Source organism: Gossypium hirsutum, chromosome A07 (assembly GCF_007990345.1).
Source record: "Gossypium hirsutum isolate 1008001.06 chromosome A07, Gossypium_hirsutum_v2.1, whole genome shotgun sequence".
Taxonomy (NCBI): domain Eukaryota; kingdom Viridiplantae; phylum Streptophyta; class Magnoliopsida; order Malvales; family Malvaceae; genus Gossypium; species Gossypium hirsutum.
In genome coordinates, this window is record NC_053430.1 from 93,549,008 (window position 1) to 93,563,822 (window position 14,815).

The window sequence follows — 14,815 nt, forward strand, 5'->3', positions numbered from 1 at the left end:
TGCAAATCTTCTGCTTGAAATTTAACTATAAAAACCTCTTCACATCAATATTCATTTTATAGGAAACTCTACTCTCGAATATGAAACATAATTTTAAATTGTTGGAAAAGATTGAACATGACAAGTAAAAAAAAATGCTTCTAACAACGTACAAGTGGTTTTTTGAAATTTTTTTGAGGATTCCTATGGTGCCACGAAAAGATATGATGTAAATTTTATCTTGAGATTCTCGAGTTTCAGAAACTTATCCCGAGATTCTTGGTTTTTTCAGAATTAAAATTGGCACAGGGCAATGCAAAAACGGCACATCACTTGAAAGTGTGTCCTACAATGTACGTTTTTGCCTTCTCTCTCCAAAATCGACCTATTTCTCTAATTTTTAATTTTTCTTTTATATCGACATATATACCTAACTTTGTCAAATTTTCACTTGAATGTAGTAAAAATTTTAATTTATTATCAAAATATGTATTCTAAAAGATATTTATAAAAAATACAATTCAATACTCAAAAGAAAAGTACTGCAAAATACAATACGTAGGATCTCGACATTAGTGAGTATTATGGCTAGTTTGACATTACTATTAATTGAGAAGTGTTTTTGAAAAGCTCAATTTGAAAAAAAAAATGCTTTTGCAAAGTGTTATGGGAAAAGAGACGTGAAAATGTGTAGTTTGTGTGTTTGACATTGCTGTAAAAAATCGCAATGGAAAGTTAAAATTTTCATTTTAGACGTAATATTGAGAATTAAAAAAATTAATTTAAACCATACTTAAATAATTTAATATAATTATACATAAAATATATTTTAAATACTTTCCAATAATTAATAAGCTATTTGTAAATTTAATTATATATGAAACATATTAAAATTTTAAATATGATAATAAATCATATTTAAATAATATAATATAATGATACATAACATATTTAAATTAATCTTAATTTTTAAATATATTTTAAATAGTTAATATAAATAAGGATATTTTAATTATTTACACTTCAAAACGCAAAAGTCAAAAATTAAAAGTCAAAAACACATAGGCCCTAACTTTTGTGTCTGGGTGAAAAAGTGCTTTTCCACTAAACTTTCAACCCAAAAGCCAGTATTTGGCATGACTTACGGGTTTGAAAAGTATTTTTCCACCTCTAAAAGCATTTTCGAATGACAAATAAGTTAAAATATGGCATAAATCTTTATATTTTTTAAAAATTTAAATTTAAATTTATATATATATTTTTTAAGAATTTAACACTTGTACTTTTTAATTTTCAAAATTTAGGTTCAACTATTAATATTGTTAATTTTTTTGGTTAAATTTAAGTTCATTATAACATCAATTTTTAATTATACAGCTACCAAGTGAGTTTATTTTTACAAGATATCACCCCAACAAATTTAACAAAAAATACAATATTAATAATTGGATCTAAATTTTAAAATCTAAAAAATAAAAAGGCTAAACTCTTAAAAATAAAAATATAAGAATTAAATTTTAAATAATAAAAAACATGACATATTTTAATCAAACAAATATTATTTCCAAATTTTCTTTGAAAATGAAATAATTTAATCTAAATAAAAGGAATAAAATTATTCTATATTACTTATTGAGACCTATGGTTATACAGTATAAAGTCCACGGGCGAAGGTAATTTTTTTTTAAATTATAAAAAAAGCAAAATCTTAATTAATCGTAACATAATTAATACGATTCAAACTCAAATCATACTTACAACCATTAATACTTTAATCATTATGCCAATTCAGTGTTCGACGGGTGAAGGTAATTTTTGGCACACTGTTAGAGGCTTGAACTATACATCCTTACATTTATTTTCTTTCTTTTCAAAAGGGAGTGTAAATTTTTTAATATAAATATTATCACACGTGACTCGTTAAATATTACCATTCAAATTATATTCGGGATAACAGATTTTTTTTATACATAAAAAAAGAAAAAATTGTTTGACTAAGAATTAAAAATTATGACTGTTTTAAATAAATTTTTTTATAAATAAATTATAAATAAGGCTGGCTTGTTTGACAGAATGCCACTTGCTCCACTTTACAGCCCACACATTCGTGTCGTGCACTTATTTATTTAAAAAATTCTAATAAATTATTTAAACATCTTATTTTTTTAACAATGTATTTAGAATTGCTCATAGATTAGGTTGAATATGTGTTAAATTTAGGTTCGAGCCTAACATGAAAATGCATCTAAAATTTTAGTTAAACTCAGTTCAGATAAAAAATATTAAACTCGAATCTAACATGTTCTGTTCATATTAAATTTCTTTTATATAAAAATAAAATTAAAAAATATAATACATCAAATACACTAAAAATATTAAAATAAATATTTTCCTAATAAATTGAAAATACATTAAAAGAATCTTTATACTTAAATAGCACTAAGATAATTATAACTTAGTAAGTAAATGTCTATATAATAATAGTAAAATTAACAATAAAATAAGAGTTATACAATATTTAAATAATGACAATATAATAGGAAAACCACAACAATTAGCATAAAGGAAAAAAAAATTAGGCAGATTCAAGACGAGTCAAACCTGGTTGAAAAAATTTAATAAGAGATTCGACTCATTTAGAAAACATATCTTATTTTTTATCCAAACTCATTTTTTAGACTTATAGTTTTACTCAAAATCCCCTCACTTTTCGGACAGGCCTTCAAACCTGAATAAGTGACCCAACCCATAATCAGGTCTAATATAAATAATGTTGTTATTTAATTTTTAATGATTTAATAAAAAAACCATGATAAACAAATTTCCAAAAATCATTGCAATGAAAATTATATATAAATAAAAACGAAAAAGTAAATGCTACAAAAGTTGATAGAATTTATTTTCTTACATTTCATTTAAAAACAGAACATGATAGCAATTTGTTGGCAGACATGAGAGGGGTTGTCTGAATTTTGACAACCATTTTTGTTTGGATTTTTATTACATCTATTGTTTTAGGTTTAGAAATGTTCTCGTAATCAAATCACATCAGCCGGTTTATTCACTTAGAAAATACACGTCCAACCCAATTTAAACGGTGACGTATTATCTAAATTAATCAGAACCGAAAAGCGAAAATAGGGAAAACCGAATTAAAATAGGAAAGTTAATTAATGGCTGGAGTTAATCTAGCACCAACCTAATTGATAAATAATTTAAAAGTGATTTTTTATAAAATAAATTATATTATAATGATAATTTTTGTTTTTTATATTTTATATAAAATAAATAAAAATTCACTGTAATATAACTTAAATCTAAAATATTATAAATTTTAGACATTAAATGTTACTATTTCAATCAAAATTTTTAAATAAAATTTTAATAAATAATATTTTTACTTTTTTCATTTATGTCATAAATGTGTCATATAACAACAAGAAATTATTTTATGGACAATTCTCACTACATCATCCATAGTCCTCTTTCAATTATTTAATGATATTTTAACAAATTTTTCATGTCATTGACACGTAATATTGATATTTTTTTTAAGTTGAACCCCAAACCCTAAACTCAAACTCCAAATCCAAACCCTGAACTCAAGTTTAGGCTTCAAAATTCGATATTTAAGGTTTGAGTTCAAGATAAAAAAAGATACAAAAATTACATATCAATAACATGAAAATAATTACTAAAATGTCATTAAATAATTCACAATAACCATAAACTTACCTGAAATTTGTTTGAATTGGACTCATAGCCAACTTATAAGGTTTACGCAGAACCCATTGCGTTATTGTTGCCCTACTTTTATTTTCCATGTTTTCTCACAAGGAAACTATTATAATTAAATTATGACGTAGCTTCTACGTGAATAAAAAAATAAAATATATTTATTAAAAGCTGATTAAAATTTAAATGATATTTTAATTGAACTTGTTAAAAATATAAAAATATAAGAAGACAAAATACACCATTGATAATATTTGTTACCTTTTAAAAATATGTCTTTTTAGTCATTTTTGAAATGATTCAGTGTCTGATTGATTTGTGAGACTAACTTAACCAATTACCTAAACGTAAAGTAGATAGATGAGCTAATGCAATGCAAATTGTTTAGGACAATTATTTTATACATTGATAGTGTAATTAAAGAATCATACAAGCGAGATTAAGAATCTGCCAAACACATTTAAATCAGATGAGTTATCTTGACATAGTTCACTTTTATTCGTAATGATGTGCAGTTTCGTATAAAAAGGCTCTTTTAGGGGAATTCGGTTAAAAGAATATCAAATGTCCAAGTAATTTTAGATTCGTATTCAAATGTCCATGTAATTTTAGATTCCGAAATGATAATTTCCCATTTGGATTTAAACTATCACATTTAGACAATAATTTTAGATTATCAAGAGTGTTAAAATTTCAAAATTTTAAGGTAATCTCAATACCACGTTTTTGTAATATAATGTAAGATTATCATGAAAATTCAACGGTTTAGAATTTTTTTATCCAAAATTTAATAATCTCTTTATAAGTTCTGATGATATCTGTTTTTTTTTTACACAATACCTAGAATTACCCATAGCTCCTCCTCGCCTCTTAAATAGAAGGATGATGCGTTTTAGCGCACTCGAACCCACGTCTTCTTGCACTGACAGCAATATCTATACCGATCGAGTTAAGACTCGATCGGTAACCCTTTAACTAAATGATTAACACTTTAAACTAACTAATAGTATAAAAATAGGGAAATTAAATCTAAAATTTAACCAAAAACCAGAATAGAGCTATGTGTAAATTGTAATGCAAGCAAGCGAGAAGTTGGAGAAAGACAGCAAAGACATATAGAGACACTTGGATTCTTGAAATGGCGAATGCGTAATTCAATCCGCCCAGTAGTTTTACTACCGCTGCCTGCATTTCAATTGGTTTGGTCATGGGATTGGTGGTACTACCTAACTTTGTCAATGCGTGAATATAGGGAAGCTTTACTTTTCTCAGATCTACAATTACCATAATCTCCAATCTCCCAATTCTTTCAAATTCATCTACAATGTGTTTTTTTAAGGCAAAAGGGTCCATTTCTTTTAGTTTTTATTTAGTTTGAAATTAATTTTTTTGGTATAATAACTTATTTAACCCTTTAACTTTATAAACATTTCTCTCCTCAAATTTTTTTTAGCTCTTAAAATTTATATTTTTTGTTAAATTATCCCAAAATAAATGAAAACGTTAAGGCGTTTTAACTTTATTGACGTTGCACATACATGAATCTGTGTGGATGACACGTCAACATTTACTTAATATTTTAAAAATTTTAAATTCAAAAAATTATAAAAAACATTTTTAATATTTTTTAAAATTTAAAAAATTAATTAAATATTAACATATTATTTTCGTAACAATCCATGTATATGTCACACCATAAAAAATATAAATTTAAAAATTAAAAATTTAAGAGTTGGAAAAAAAGTCATTCTGCCCTTTTTTTTTTTAAGACACTGCCTTACTATAATTTATGTTTTAACCTAAAATATTGTCTTTCTTTTCATGCTCGCCTTTGCCTAAAAAGCAAGCCCATTAGCAGCATACCACACTCCATTAATAATCCCAATGCTTGGTCCCTTTAACTTACATGAATCAATCTTAGCTGTGTGAAGTTTCTTGAAAAGAGCTTCTTGCTTTTTACATTTAGGGCTAAATGTATACATCTTTTAGCCTTAAACCCTCCTTTTCCAAACATAATTCCTACTTCACTGAAGTGGGTTTTTTGAGAAACTAAAACCCAAAAAGATTCCTACTAGTTTCTTGCTGAGTTCCAGATTAAGCTATCTCTTTTTTTTTTTTGGTTCATTTTGAGAGTTTGGGGAGGCAGGATGATTCAGTTGTTGTTTTTGGTCCTTTTTGCGGAGGGTGCAATGGCGTTCCTTCTATTGGTAAAGATTGGGCCTTTGAGAGAGCTTGTGATAAAGAGCATAGATCAATTAAAGATGGGGAAAGGTCCAGCTACTGTGAAAACTGTTGCAGGTACTATGTCTGTGATTCTTTTATCCAGTCTGATGAGCATTGTTAAGATCCAGAACAAGGGTGCAAAGCTTGGAACCATGTCACCTATGGATCAGGTTCTTTGGAGGACACACTTGCTTGAAGCTTCACTCATCGGTATCACTCTGCTCTTCATTTTTTCATGCCTCTTCTGGTTCATGCACATGTTAGTAACTTAGTAGTTTATGCACTGACTGTTGAATTATTTGCCTTTATTTAGCCTCTACTAACTACATTGTTGTTGGGTACCTTTGACTTTAAGCTTGTGCTTCATTAGTTAAGCTTATGTTTTCTACGAATTTCCTAAGTTTTGGATTGTAAATAGGTTCCGATCAGGCTCGACTCCAGATTTAGCCAGACCGCAATGTGGCTATTCGATACCTAATACTGGAAGGTCTCCGACCGAAACAAGATTGGCCTAACTCAAAATGTTTTAGTTAGTAGAAACTTTATCTAGGCAATTGACAAAACTGAAAACTGAACTCCTAAAATCTAATGAGCCCCAGAAAGGACTCTGGAAATCCTCAAAATGTCGATGTCGAAACTTATAGAGAAAAATTTGCAGCCAAAGACAACTGCAGGGCATATAGGCGAGACTGACCACCGTTGAATAGTTTGAGTTGTCTCTCTGCATTGGGAAAAACATTCTTAATCACGAAATCTGGTGTACATAAGCTGTAAACTAATTACATTTAACAATTAGACTCATTATGTTGATTTCTTCAATTTGGAGTGCTTTAATCTTTTAATGTGATTTTTGTAAGTGGCACTAAAAGAAGAGTTAGTACTTAGTAGTCTTGAACTCAATTCTGTATGTCAGCTTAGATAATCGCTGGTACATGATGCATCATATGCTGTTCAAGCAGTAACCAAGTATTTCAACAGTCTATTTGCTTTTTGAAGTCTGTGATAGAAAATGGTCTATTTGCTTGATAAGTCATTAGGGCATTTTGGTTAATGAAACTGAACCTATATTAATAGTCGGAGATGTGGATTTGAACTCAAGACCTTTTGGAGGTTAGGTGTGGCTAGCTTCATGCTGCTACCTTGGCCTCCTCCATTCTTATATTTTGTATCTTGGTCTTGCAAATATTTGGTTATTTCAGTCTTATGTAGTTTGTTCTTCTCTTCATCCCTTGTGCCCACGAACCCACATATGCACCAATGAAGTATCATTTCTGTTTGTTCCCATACCAAGAATCTCTTGCTGGATCTTTTAATCAGTTTACTGTTGTCTAGATTTAATTGAGTCATCAGGAATTTGAGAAATTCACGGAGTGATAATTGTTGGCTTTCCAGAGGAAAATTGGAGTATCCAAAACTCTACAATTATGAACTTAACGCTATTATCCGTTGGTACATTCTACAAATAACACAAGATACATAATCTAGCATTGCTGCTTTTATGGAGCATATAGAATTTGAAGCAGTTGGGTTAAATAAGCTTATGCCTGTAACATAGCTAACAGGACTTTTCTCACTATGAGCTCTACCAGGTCTTGTAGCTAGTATGCTCTACCAGCATGAACACTTTTGTGACTAATTGTTAATTCCTGATTAACTATGTAAAGGTTATACATACAGTGGATATCAAATTAAAGTTCGGATGTCTCATAATGAAACCCTTGCTTGAAATTAAACTGTTTTAAGCTTTATTACCATGCAATGAAAGTAGAGTTCAAGGTGTTTGCAGGAGTTTTCTCAAAATTAACTCAATTGTTTTTGGTTGAAAAAATAGATGACTTTTCTCTTGATATACCAGAACGGCATGTGACATCCATTAATACGAGACCAAGATGGGGATTTTGTATTGTATTGATTAGCAAATGGTCCTTTATTAACATTACAAGGTTGTATGCTACATATTGTAAACAAACATATTATAGTTTGTTAAGTGGTCAATAATAAAACCTGAATGACATAAATACATAAATAGATACTAAGGATTTTGGCTAGTCTTTACGGCATGGTACATTTTGAATGTTAGTGATTTTTCTGACAAAAGCTTTAGTATGTTTCTAAAAGTTGAATCTTTTCCATTATCATCTGTGAATTTCAGTTTGTAGCTATTGCTGATCCTAAAGTGAAGAGAATTGCTTAATCATTGATCATAAACTGAATAAGCTTCATGCCTGTAATTTCGAGTGAAATGATTTTTCTATTTCTACCCCTTTAATGGTATTGATGTGTATTTGTGCTGTCTGAACTTGGTCTTGTAGGTTTTACTCTATTTCTCGGTTTCATAATTGATCGCATGCACCATTATATTAAAAAACTTATTGGGTTGAGGAGTAGGGTGGGATCTTCTAAAGAGGAAGCTGAACGTATAGAGAAAGAGAGAATACAGCTTAAAGAAAAAGACGACAAAGCCTCCAAGGAGATAAAGCTACTGAAAGAAGAAATCTCTACTTTATCAGAGAATTTGAAGAAGCTGAAATCAGAATCTGAAGAGAAAGACAAGAAGATCGAAACTGCCGAAGCGCACGTTGCTTCTCTACAAAAACAATCCGCGGATTTGCTACTCGAATATGATCGTTTATTAGAAGATAACCAAAATCTTCAGAATCAAGCTTTAGGGTACAAAAGTTGAGGCAAATTTGAAGGGGTCAGATAAAAAAGAAATGTGTTTAGGGTACTGATTAGGCCTCTGCATTGTTGAAATAACTGAAGTTAACTTTATTAAGAATGATTTAATTTAATGATCAGAAGCTAGTTAAAGAAGCAATCATCCTTATATGATCATATAAGGAACCCCATCATTTGACTATGAAACTCATCTCACAGTCTAAATTATCCAGTACGGTTGCTATAGCTTTATATTCTTGGTGGCTTTTATCTCCCATAAGGAAAGCATGGAGCTTCCCATTCACATCCAATACACTGTATCCAGGTACTTTCCTCTTCCCCGAGTCTTTCATGAGTTTCTTTACAACAGCAACTTCATCCCACATGTTTCCCATGGCGAAGAAGTTCGAGACCAGCGCATGAATTCCCAAGTCGTCTGGATTTAACTCGAGGACTTTCTTTGCTGCCATTTCCCCCATTGACAACTTCCCGTGATTACGGCAGCCAGACAGGAGAGCAACCCACACAGCCACCCCGGGTTTGTTGTTCATAGACCCTATTAGTTTATAAGCTTCTTCCACAAGTCCCGCACGAGCTAAAAGATCGACCATACAAGCGTAGTGCTTCTCAGTTGGTTGGATACCATATTCATTTACCATGAGATTAAACCAGTATCGACCTTCGTTAACCATTCCCGAGTGGCTGAGAGCTGAGAGAAGTGACGCAAAAGTTGCACGATCAGGTTTTAAGCTCATTTTTGTCATCTGGAGGAAGAGTGATAGAGCTCTCTTCCCATGCCCATGTACTCCGTAGCTAGCAAGCATTGCATTCCAAGAGATTATATCTTTAGAAACTATCCGATCGAAGAGTGCATGGGCGTATGAAAGCGATCCACATTTCGCATACATGTCAATCATTGCTGTGCCAGAAACTGGTTCCAAATCAAGCCTTCTAGTGATACATCCATGTATGGATTTACCCAATTTTAACAACCCGCATTGCGAACATGCCAGAAGAGCACCCACAAGGGACATTGAGTCCGGCTTAAATCCACAACCCTGCATCTGTACCAACAACTCCAGGGCATTCCTAGCAAAGCCATTTTGAGCTAAGCCAGATATCAATGCACCCCAAGAAATATCATTCTTTGTTGGCATCTTGAAGACATGCAAAGCATATTCCAAGTATCCATTCTTAGCATACATATCAACAAGGCTAGTTTGAACCACGACGTCCATGGAAAAACCTTTCCTAACCATATATCCATGAATTGTACGTCCCAACTTCGAGTCCCCGAGATTTACGGATGCTTGAATCAACCCCAACATCATAACATTATCTCCTTCCATCCCTTCCATTTGCATTTTTCTATACGAATCAATGGCCTCACTTGCCCGTCCACTCTGCGCCAGCCCTGTTACCATAGTAGTCCAACAGACAAGATCCTTTCTTGGCATCCCGTTAAACACTACCATTGCCTCATCCATTTTCCCACATTTGACATACAAATTCAAAACGGAAGACGCCACAAACACATCCTTCTGATATCCGAAATCCACTGCTTTACGCCAAATCTCCTCCCCCATTTCCATGTCCATCAAGCTAACACAGGCCTTAATAGTCATGGTGAAAGTGGTGCTGTCAGGCTTAATGCCTTCCATAATCATCTGACGATACAAATCCAGAACTTCTTCTGGAAAACTTTTACGAGAATAGGCAAGGATCATTGCATTCCATGAATCTACCCTTCTATTAGACAATTTATCGAACACTTTGCGAGCTGACAATATATCACCAACTCGGGCATAAGATGCTATAAGATTGCCAACGGAGTTTTTATGGCCGGTTTGGATCATCAAGGCGTGAATTTTTGCTATGGGTTTCTTGTCTTTGCAGGCTAAGAGCAGAGGTTTAAGATGTTTTCGCCATTTAAGAGACTGCATTGCAAGTTAATCTATAGCCGTTGCATAGAAGACAACTGCAAAAGGAGCTGCACTCTAAAAATGGTATTGGATGAGACATAAAAAAGAGTAAAAGGAAAAAAACCAAGCACTCGCCGTCTGTGGGAATCGAACCCACGACCACATGGTTAAAAGCCATGCGCTCTACCGGCTGAGCTAAGACCGAATACATTTTTTTTATTCAGTTGCTTATATTTGTTCGGTATATCTAACACAAGACCAACTTCAAAATTCCAGAGCGGTCTAAGTTAGTAATTTCCGAAAGCAAAGCAAAAGAAAGTGCAGCAGCAGCAGCTTCTACAGCAATGGCCGAAATCTCAGAAGCTCAAGACTCCGATTCCTCCAAATTACTCGACAGTGATAGTAAAGCACCACAACGACCCGATTCTGAACCCGAATTCGAGCCCAAATTGATGCGTAAAAGCAAACCCGGATTGAAGCGCCTCTTTCTTACTTTCTCCGTCCTCTTCTCTTTCCTCCTTGGTTCGCCTCCACACCTCTGGCATAGCTTCATTTATAAATTCCCTTCTTTTTTTCCTTAATAAATAAACAAATCTTTAATTTAACTGCAGGTTTCCCATTCTTATGGAAATCAGTCGAAATCTACCGTTCTCCTCTGCCGTTTCGCGAAATCGACTCGCTCTCGACTCAGCTCCGATCCGACACTTTACTCTTTCCGCTCCATTTCCACGCCCTTTTCGTGGGATTCGATTCCGATCCGGATCGCCTCCGTCGGTCAATCCTCTCCGAAATTACAAAACTGACCTCTCAAAACCCTAAATGCTCGGACAACTACACTCTCTCCGTCACCGTGGACTTAGGTTCCCGTTGCCTCCGAGGCCCAACCTCGTCCCCACATTCGAGTTCTTACCAGTGCGGATCGGTCACCGCCGCTGCTTTTGTCCAGAACGATGACGTGGCGGTCGATGAGAGGTTGGCGTCGGTTTTTGGTGGGAAAACCAAGGAGTATAGTGTGGCGGTGGTGAAGGGTGGGAGTGAGAGAGCTGTTGTTGGGAAGTATAGGCACGCGTGGATGGTGGTTGGCGATGGCAGCGATGTGGGGATGGCAGCGGTGAAGGTTGCGGAAGTGCTTGTCAAGGTGTTCATTAATGGAGGGAGAGAGGAAGGGTTGATCCGGAATGAGTTTATGCCTGTTGGAGCCGATGGAAAGATTGTTCTTTCCTTTAATTTGCTCAATGCGGATCCCCATGATTGGGTTTATGATTGGTATGAGGCTTTTTCACGCTAACCTTTTCCCCTTTTTACTTTCTATAGATTTGATTGAGTTTTGAAAGCTTTGTTGGTCTTGTTTTGATTCTGTTTATGTTGAAAATCTTTAGTCCATGAAGTGTTTGATAGAATTATGCTAAACGAAACTCACTATAGTTAGAATGTTACAGTACTTACTGCATTTTGCTCATATGATATTTCCTTGTATCTCTGGTCTGCAGGGATTTTGAAAAGATTGATGATACCTTGTTAACGCCTATGATAGAGGCTTTGGGACCTGTGGCAAACATCAGTGTAGAGAGTCAGGTCAAGGGTCATCTTCTTCGTTTCAGTCTTATAGCTTATATTCTATTTTCTTCTGATTGGGATTTCATTGTTCTAATGTATAGGTTTTGTACCATACACCAAAGGCCTCATTCTCTTATTGGAATCAAAAGTTGGAGAGCTATGTCTTTAGCACCAAAGATCTTCCTTTCTTTGTATGCGTCTTTAAGTTTTTTTCTGTTCTGTTTCTGTAGATCATTGATAAAAGAATGCTGCATTTTAATTGGATTTATGTATGTTTCTGCAATTATTGCTTTCTGGCCACATGAAATGTCAGACGTGGAAAATAATGGAACTTCTCATGGTTTTAACAGGTAAATTCCAATGAATGGCACTTGGATACTTCAATTGCAGCTGGTGGGCGATCAAAGATATTGCAATTTGCGGTGTATATTCTTTTGCTCAATACTTCTTTTATTTCTTAACTGTAATGATTGCATTTATTGAGTGATAGGATGTCTATAACCATATGGTTTCATCCTTATGATGTATTTTTGGTTTAATATCCACTTTTGGCAAAGATGTTGGTTAAGAATCTCAGCCAGAGTTGATATTTGTGAGTTGTTTGCATGCCTCTTTTATTTTCTCAAGCTGTTCACTATTCTCTTTGTTGCCAGATATGTACCATCTGCAAAGGAATGCCCTCTTCTTCTCCAGCTTCCAAATGGAGAGATTTCTAAGACAAATGGCTTTATATCTCCAGTTAGTTTTCAAGCCTTTGCTATATTCTTGCCTTTCACCACTAATTATTCTGTGAGACGGGATATCTTATTTCTTCTCATGAAACCTTTTAGATGTGGGGAGGTGTTATTGTTTGGAATCCCCAAGGCTGTTTAAAGGATTCAGAATTCAAGCCCAGTGCCAAGAACATAATTCCCATACAGGTTAGGTGATACATTACTAATTCAACAAAAAAGTTGCTGTTCCTCGTAAACACACTTCCATTTACGTGCTGATGCAGTAAATTTCCAGAGAAATTATTATTTGGGACTGAAGTTCATAAATCAGTTCTGAACCATTTAATTTATGGATTTATTGCCATCCAGCTTGGACCATGTGAAAGAAGGGTATAATTGAATGATTAGAAGTACATGTTCTGTTATAGTAGCAGGTGGCTTCAGTTTAGTTTTCTGTAATTTGATGCATGAACATTCTTAAGCAGGACCTTGAGAATATGTTTGAAGTATTCATTGGGCAATTCCGGCAACTATTTGGTTTCAAATCTTTGAATGTTTACACGAATGCATCAGGCGATTGGAACCTTCTGCCTAGTGAAAGAGGTTTTACCGAGTGGTAAGATAAAATCCTATGCAACTACCAAGCTATGCCTGATAGTTATATTTTGTAGTTCCAAAAAAATAATGGGTTAGACCAAAACCGATCTCAACTTTGTAGTGGTCTAATCAGCAAGCTTGTTCTTTGTGGTTGCTTAAGCCTTAACTTCCATCCAAATTTTCTTAAAGAATAAATATAGTATCATCTTGAGCGGTTATTCATTCTGTATATGTGGAGTTTTCTTAGTTTCACTTCTTGTCCAGGGAATTGGACGTCTTGTCATGGCAACACACGTGTTTTAATCTTCATTCATGTGCTACGACACTTGGATCTCTTTCAAGATTGGTATGTTGTCATTGGTTTTAAAGAAGGACCATCTGATTCAATAAGACTTTTTGCAACCAATGACAAGTTTTAGTGCAGGTTCAATCACTGCCAAGGATGATTATCAAGGATGAGATAGGAAAACAGGTAAAATACTAAGTTGGACTACAATTGCATTTGTAACTCTCTTTGAAAATAACCACTGAACTATCGGTTTATGATTTTACGGTGGTGTCTTTGACCAGGTAAAGCTTTCTCTTGAAGCAGCAAAGCTGGCACTAAGTAATGCCTCTAGTGGAGTGTATGAATCTTCAGCTGGTATGTTCCTAGACTTACCTGTGTATTATCATTGTTCAACTGTATCCTAAAATAACTATCTGAACAATTTACATTCTGTGGTCAGCTTCATCCAGTCAGGCAAGGTCTCTGGCAGAGGATGCCTTTTTCGACCCATCTATTATGTCTGTCAGCTACTATTCTTTTGAGCACTGCTTTGCTGTCTACTCGGTTAGTCAAATGAAACTTTCACGTCTTTCTTGATCATATCATTAAACAGAAGTTGAAAATTTTCCTACCAAACTATGCTTTTTATCTATTGGATTCGAATTACAAGGCTCAACGGCTTTCCTTCTATTTGTGCAGCCATTCTTTTTGCCCGTTTCGATGCATGTTGTGCTTGCAGCCCTAAGAGAACTAAAAAGATATAAGCAAGAAAAGGCCAAGTACCTAGCTTGGAAGGCTAAAGCAAACACGGCAACATAAAGTGAATCAAAGATTGCCATAAAGCAAAGGCCCCAACTGCAAAAGGGAATATACTAAGCCATGGGGGATATTCAAGAAACAATTTGGCGACAGGGTCCGAAACACAATTTTTGCAGCCTTGTAACCCTACCAATTTACCTCATGCCTTATACCATAGAAAACTTATCTAGAAGTGGTTGAATTTGGGACTATTTTTTATGAGTCCAAGTTTTGGCTATATGCCGACTGCTGTTTGATGCAAATGCAATGAATGTATTCTTTATATAATCCTTGGAGGTATTATGCTGACTTGACGTCTCGATATTCTTAAAGAGAGAACAAATAAAACACAAAACTCATAGCGC

At 33.7% G+C, this 14,815-nt stretch overlaps 3 protein-coding genes and 1 non-coding gene across 4 annotated transcripts; 2 read left to right on the plus strand and 2 right to left on the minus strand.

Annotated features, from left to right (window-relative positions):
* Positions 1-5,505: 5,505 nt before the first annotated feature.
* Positions 5,506-8,751, plus strand: LOC107955402 (uncharacterized). Its single transcript, XM_016891184.2, has 2 exons — positions 5,506-6,147; positions 8,250-8,751. Exons 1-2 carry the CDS (start codon positions 5,862-5,864, stop codon positions 8,618-8,620), a joined length of 657 nt encoding a protein of 218 aa, XP_016746673.1. The 5' UTR covers positions 5,506-5,861; the 3' UTR covers positions 8,621-8,751.
* A 35-nt stretch (positions 8,752-8,786) lies between these two features.
* LOC107955401 (putative pentatricopeptide repeat-containing protein At3g25060, mitochondrial) lies at positions 8,787-10,715 on the minus strand. The gene has a single exon (XM_016891183.2). It carries the CDS (start codon positions 10,536-10,538, stop codon positions 8,787-8,789), a length of 1,752 nt encoding a protein of 583 aa, XP_016746672.1. The 5' UTR covers positions 10,539-10,715.
* Positions 10,650-10,722, minus strand: TRNAK-UUU (transfer RNA lysine (anticodon UUU)). Its single transcript has one exon. It is a non-coding gene; the product is annotated as a tRNA-Lys (tRNA).
* Positions 10,723-10,782: 60 nt separating this feature from the next.
* Positions 10,783-14,759, plus strand: LOC107925834 (GPI transamidase component PIG-S). Its single transcript, XM_016856558.2, has 13 exons — positions 10,783-11,039; positions 11,129-11,783; positions 12,008-12,092; positions 12,176-12,265; positions 12,425-12,498; positions 12,728-12,812; positions 12,905-12,994; positions 13,273-13,403; positions 13,649-13,730; positions 13,809-13,856; positions 13,955-14,027; positions 14,113-14,216; positions 14,352-14,759. Exons 1-13 carry the CDS (start codon positions 10,862-10,864, stop codon positions 14,469-14,471), a joined length of 1,815 nt encoding a protein of 604 aa, XP_016712047.2. The 5' UTR covers positions 10,783-10,861; the 3' UTR covers positions 14,472-14,759.
* Positions 14,760-14,815: the final 56 nt, after the last annotated feature.

What these genes read in the sequence shown, in the direction of transcription:
- LOC107955402 (XM_016891184.2), top strand. Translation starts at nt 5,862, where the DNA reads ATGATTCAGTTGTTGTTTTTGGTCCTTTTTGCGGAGGGTGCAATGGCG. An exon ending in GCTTGAAGCTTCACTCATCG is followed by an intron (nt 6,148 to 8,249) that starts GTATCACTCTGC and finishes TTGGTCTTGTAG; the next exon opens with GTTTTACTCTATTTCTCGGT.
- LOC107955401 (XM_016891183.2), bottom strand. Translation starts at nt 10,538, where the DNA reads ATGCAGTCTCTTAAATGGCGAAAACATCTTAAACCTCTGCTCTTAGCC.
- LOC107925834 (XM_016856558.2), top strand. Translation starts at nt 10,862, where the DNA reads ATGGCCGAAATCTCAGAAGCTCAAGACTCCGATTCCTCCAAATTACTC. An exon ending in CCAAAGATCTTCCTTTCTTT is followed by an intron (nt 12,266 to 12,424) that starts GTATGCGTCTTT and finishes TGGTTTTAACAG; the next exon opens with GTAAATTCCAATGAATGGCA. An exon ending in AAGATATTGCAATTTGCGGT is followed by an intron (nt 12,499 to 12,727) that starts GTATATTCTTTT and finishes CTTTGTTGCCAG; the next exon opens with ATATGTACCATCTGCAAAGG.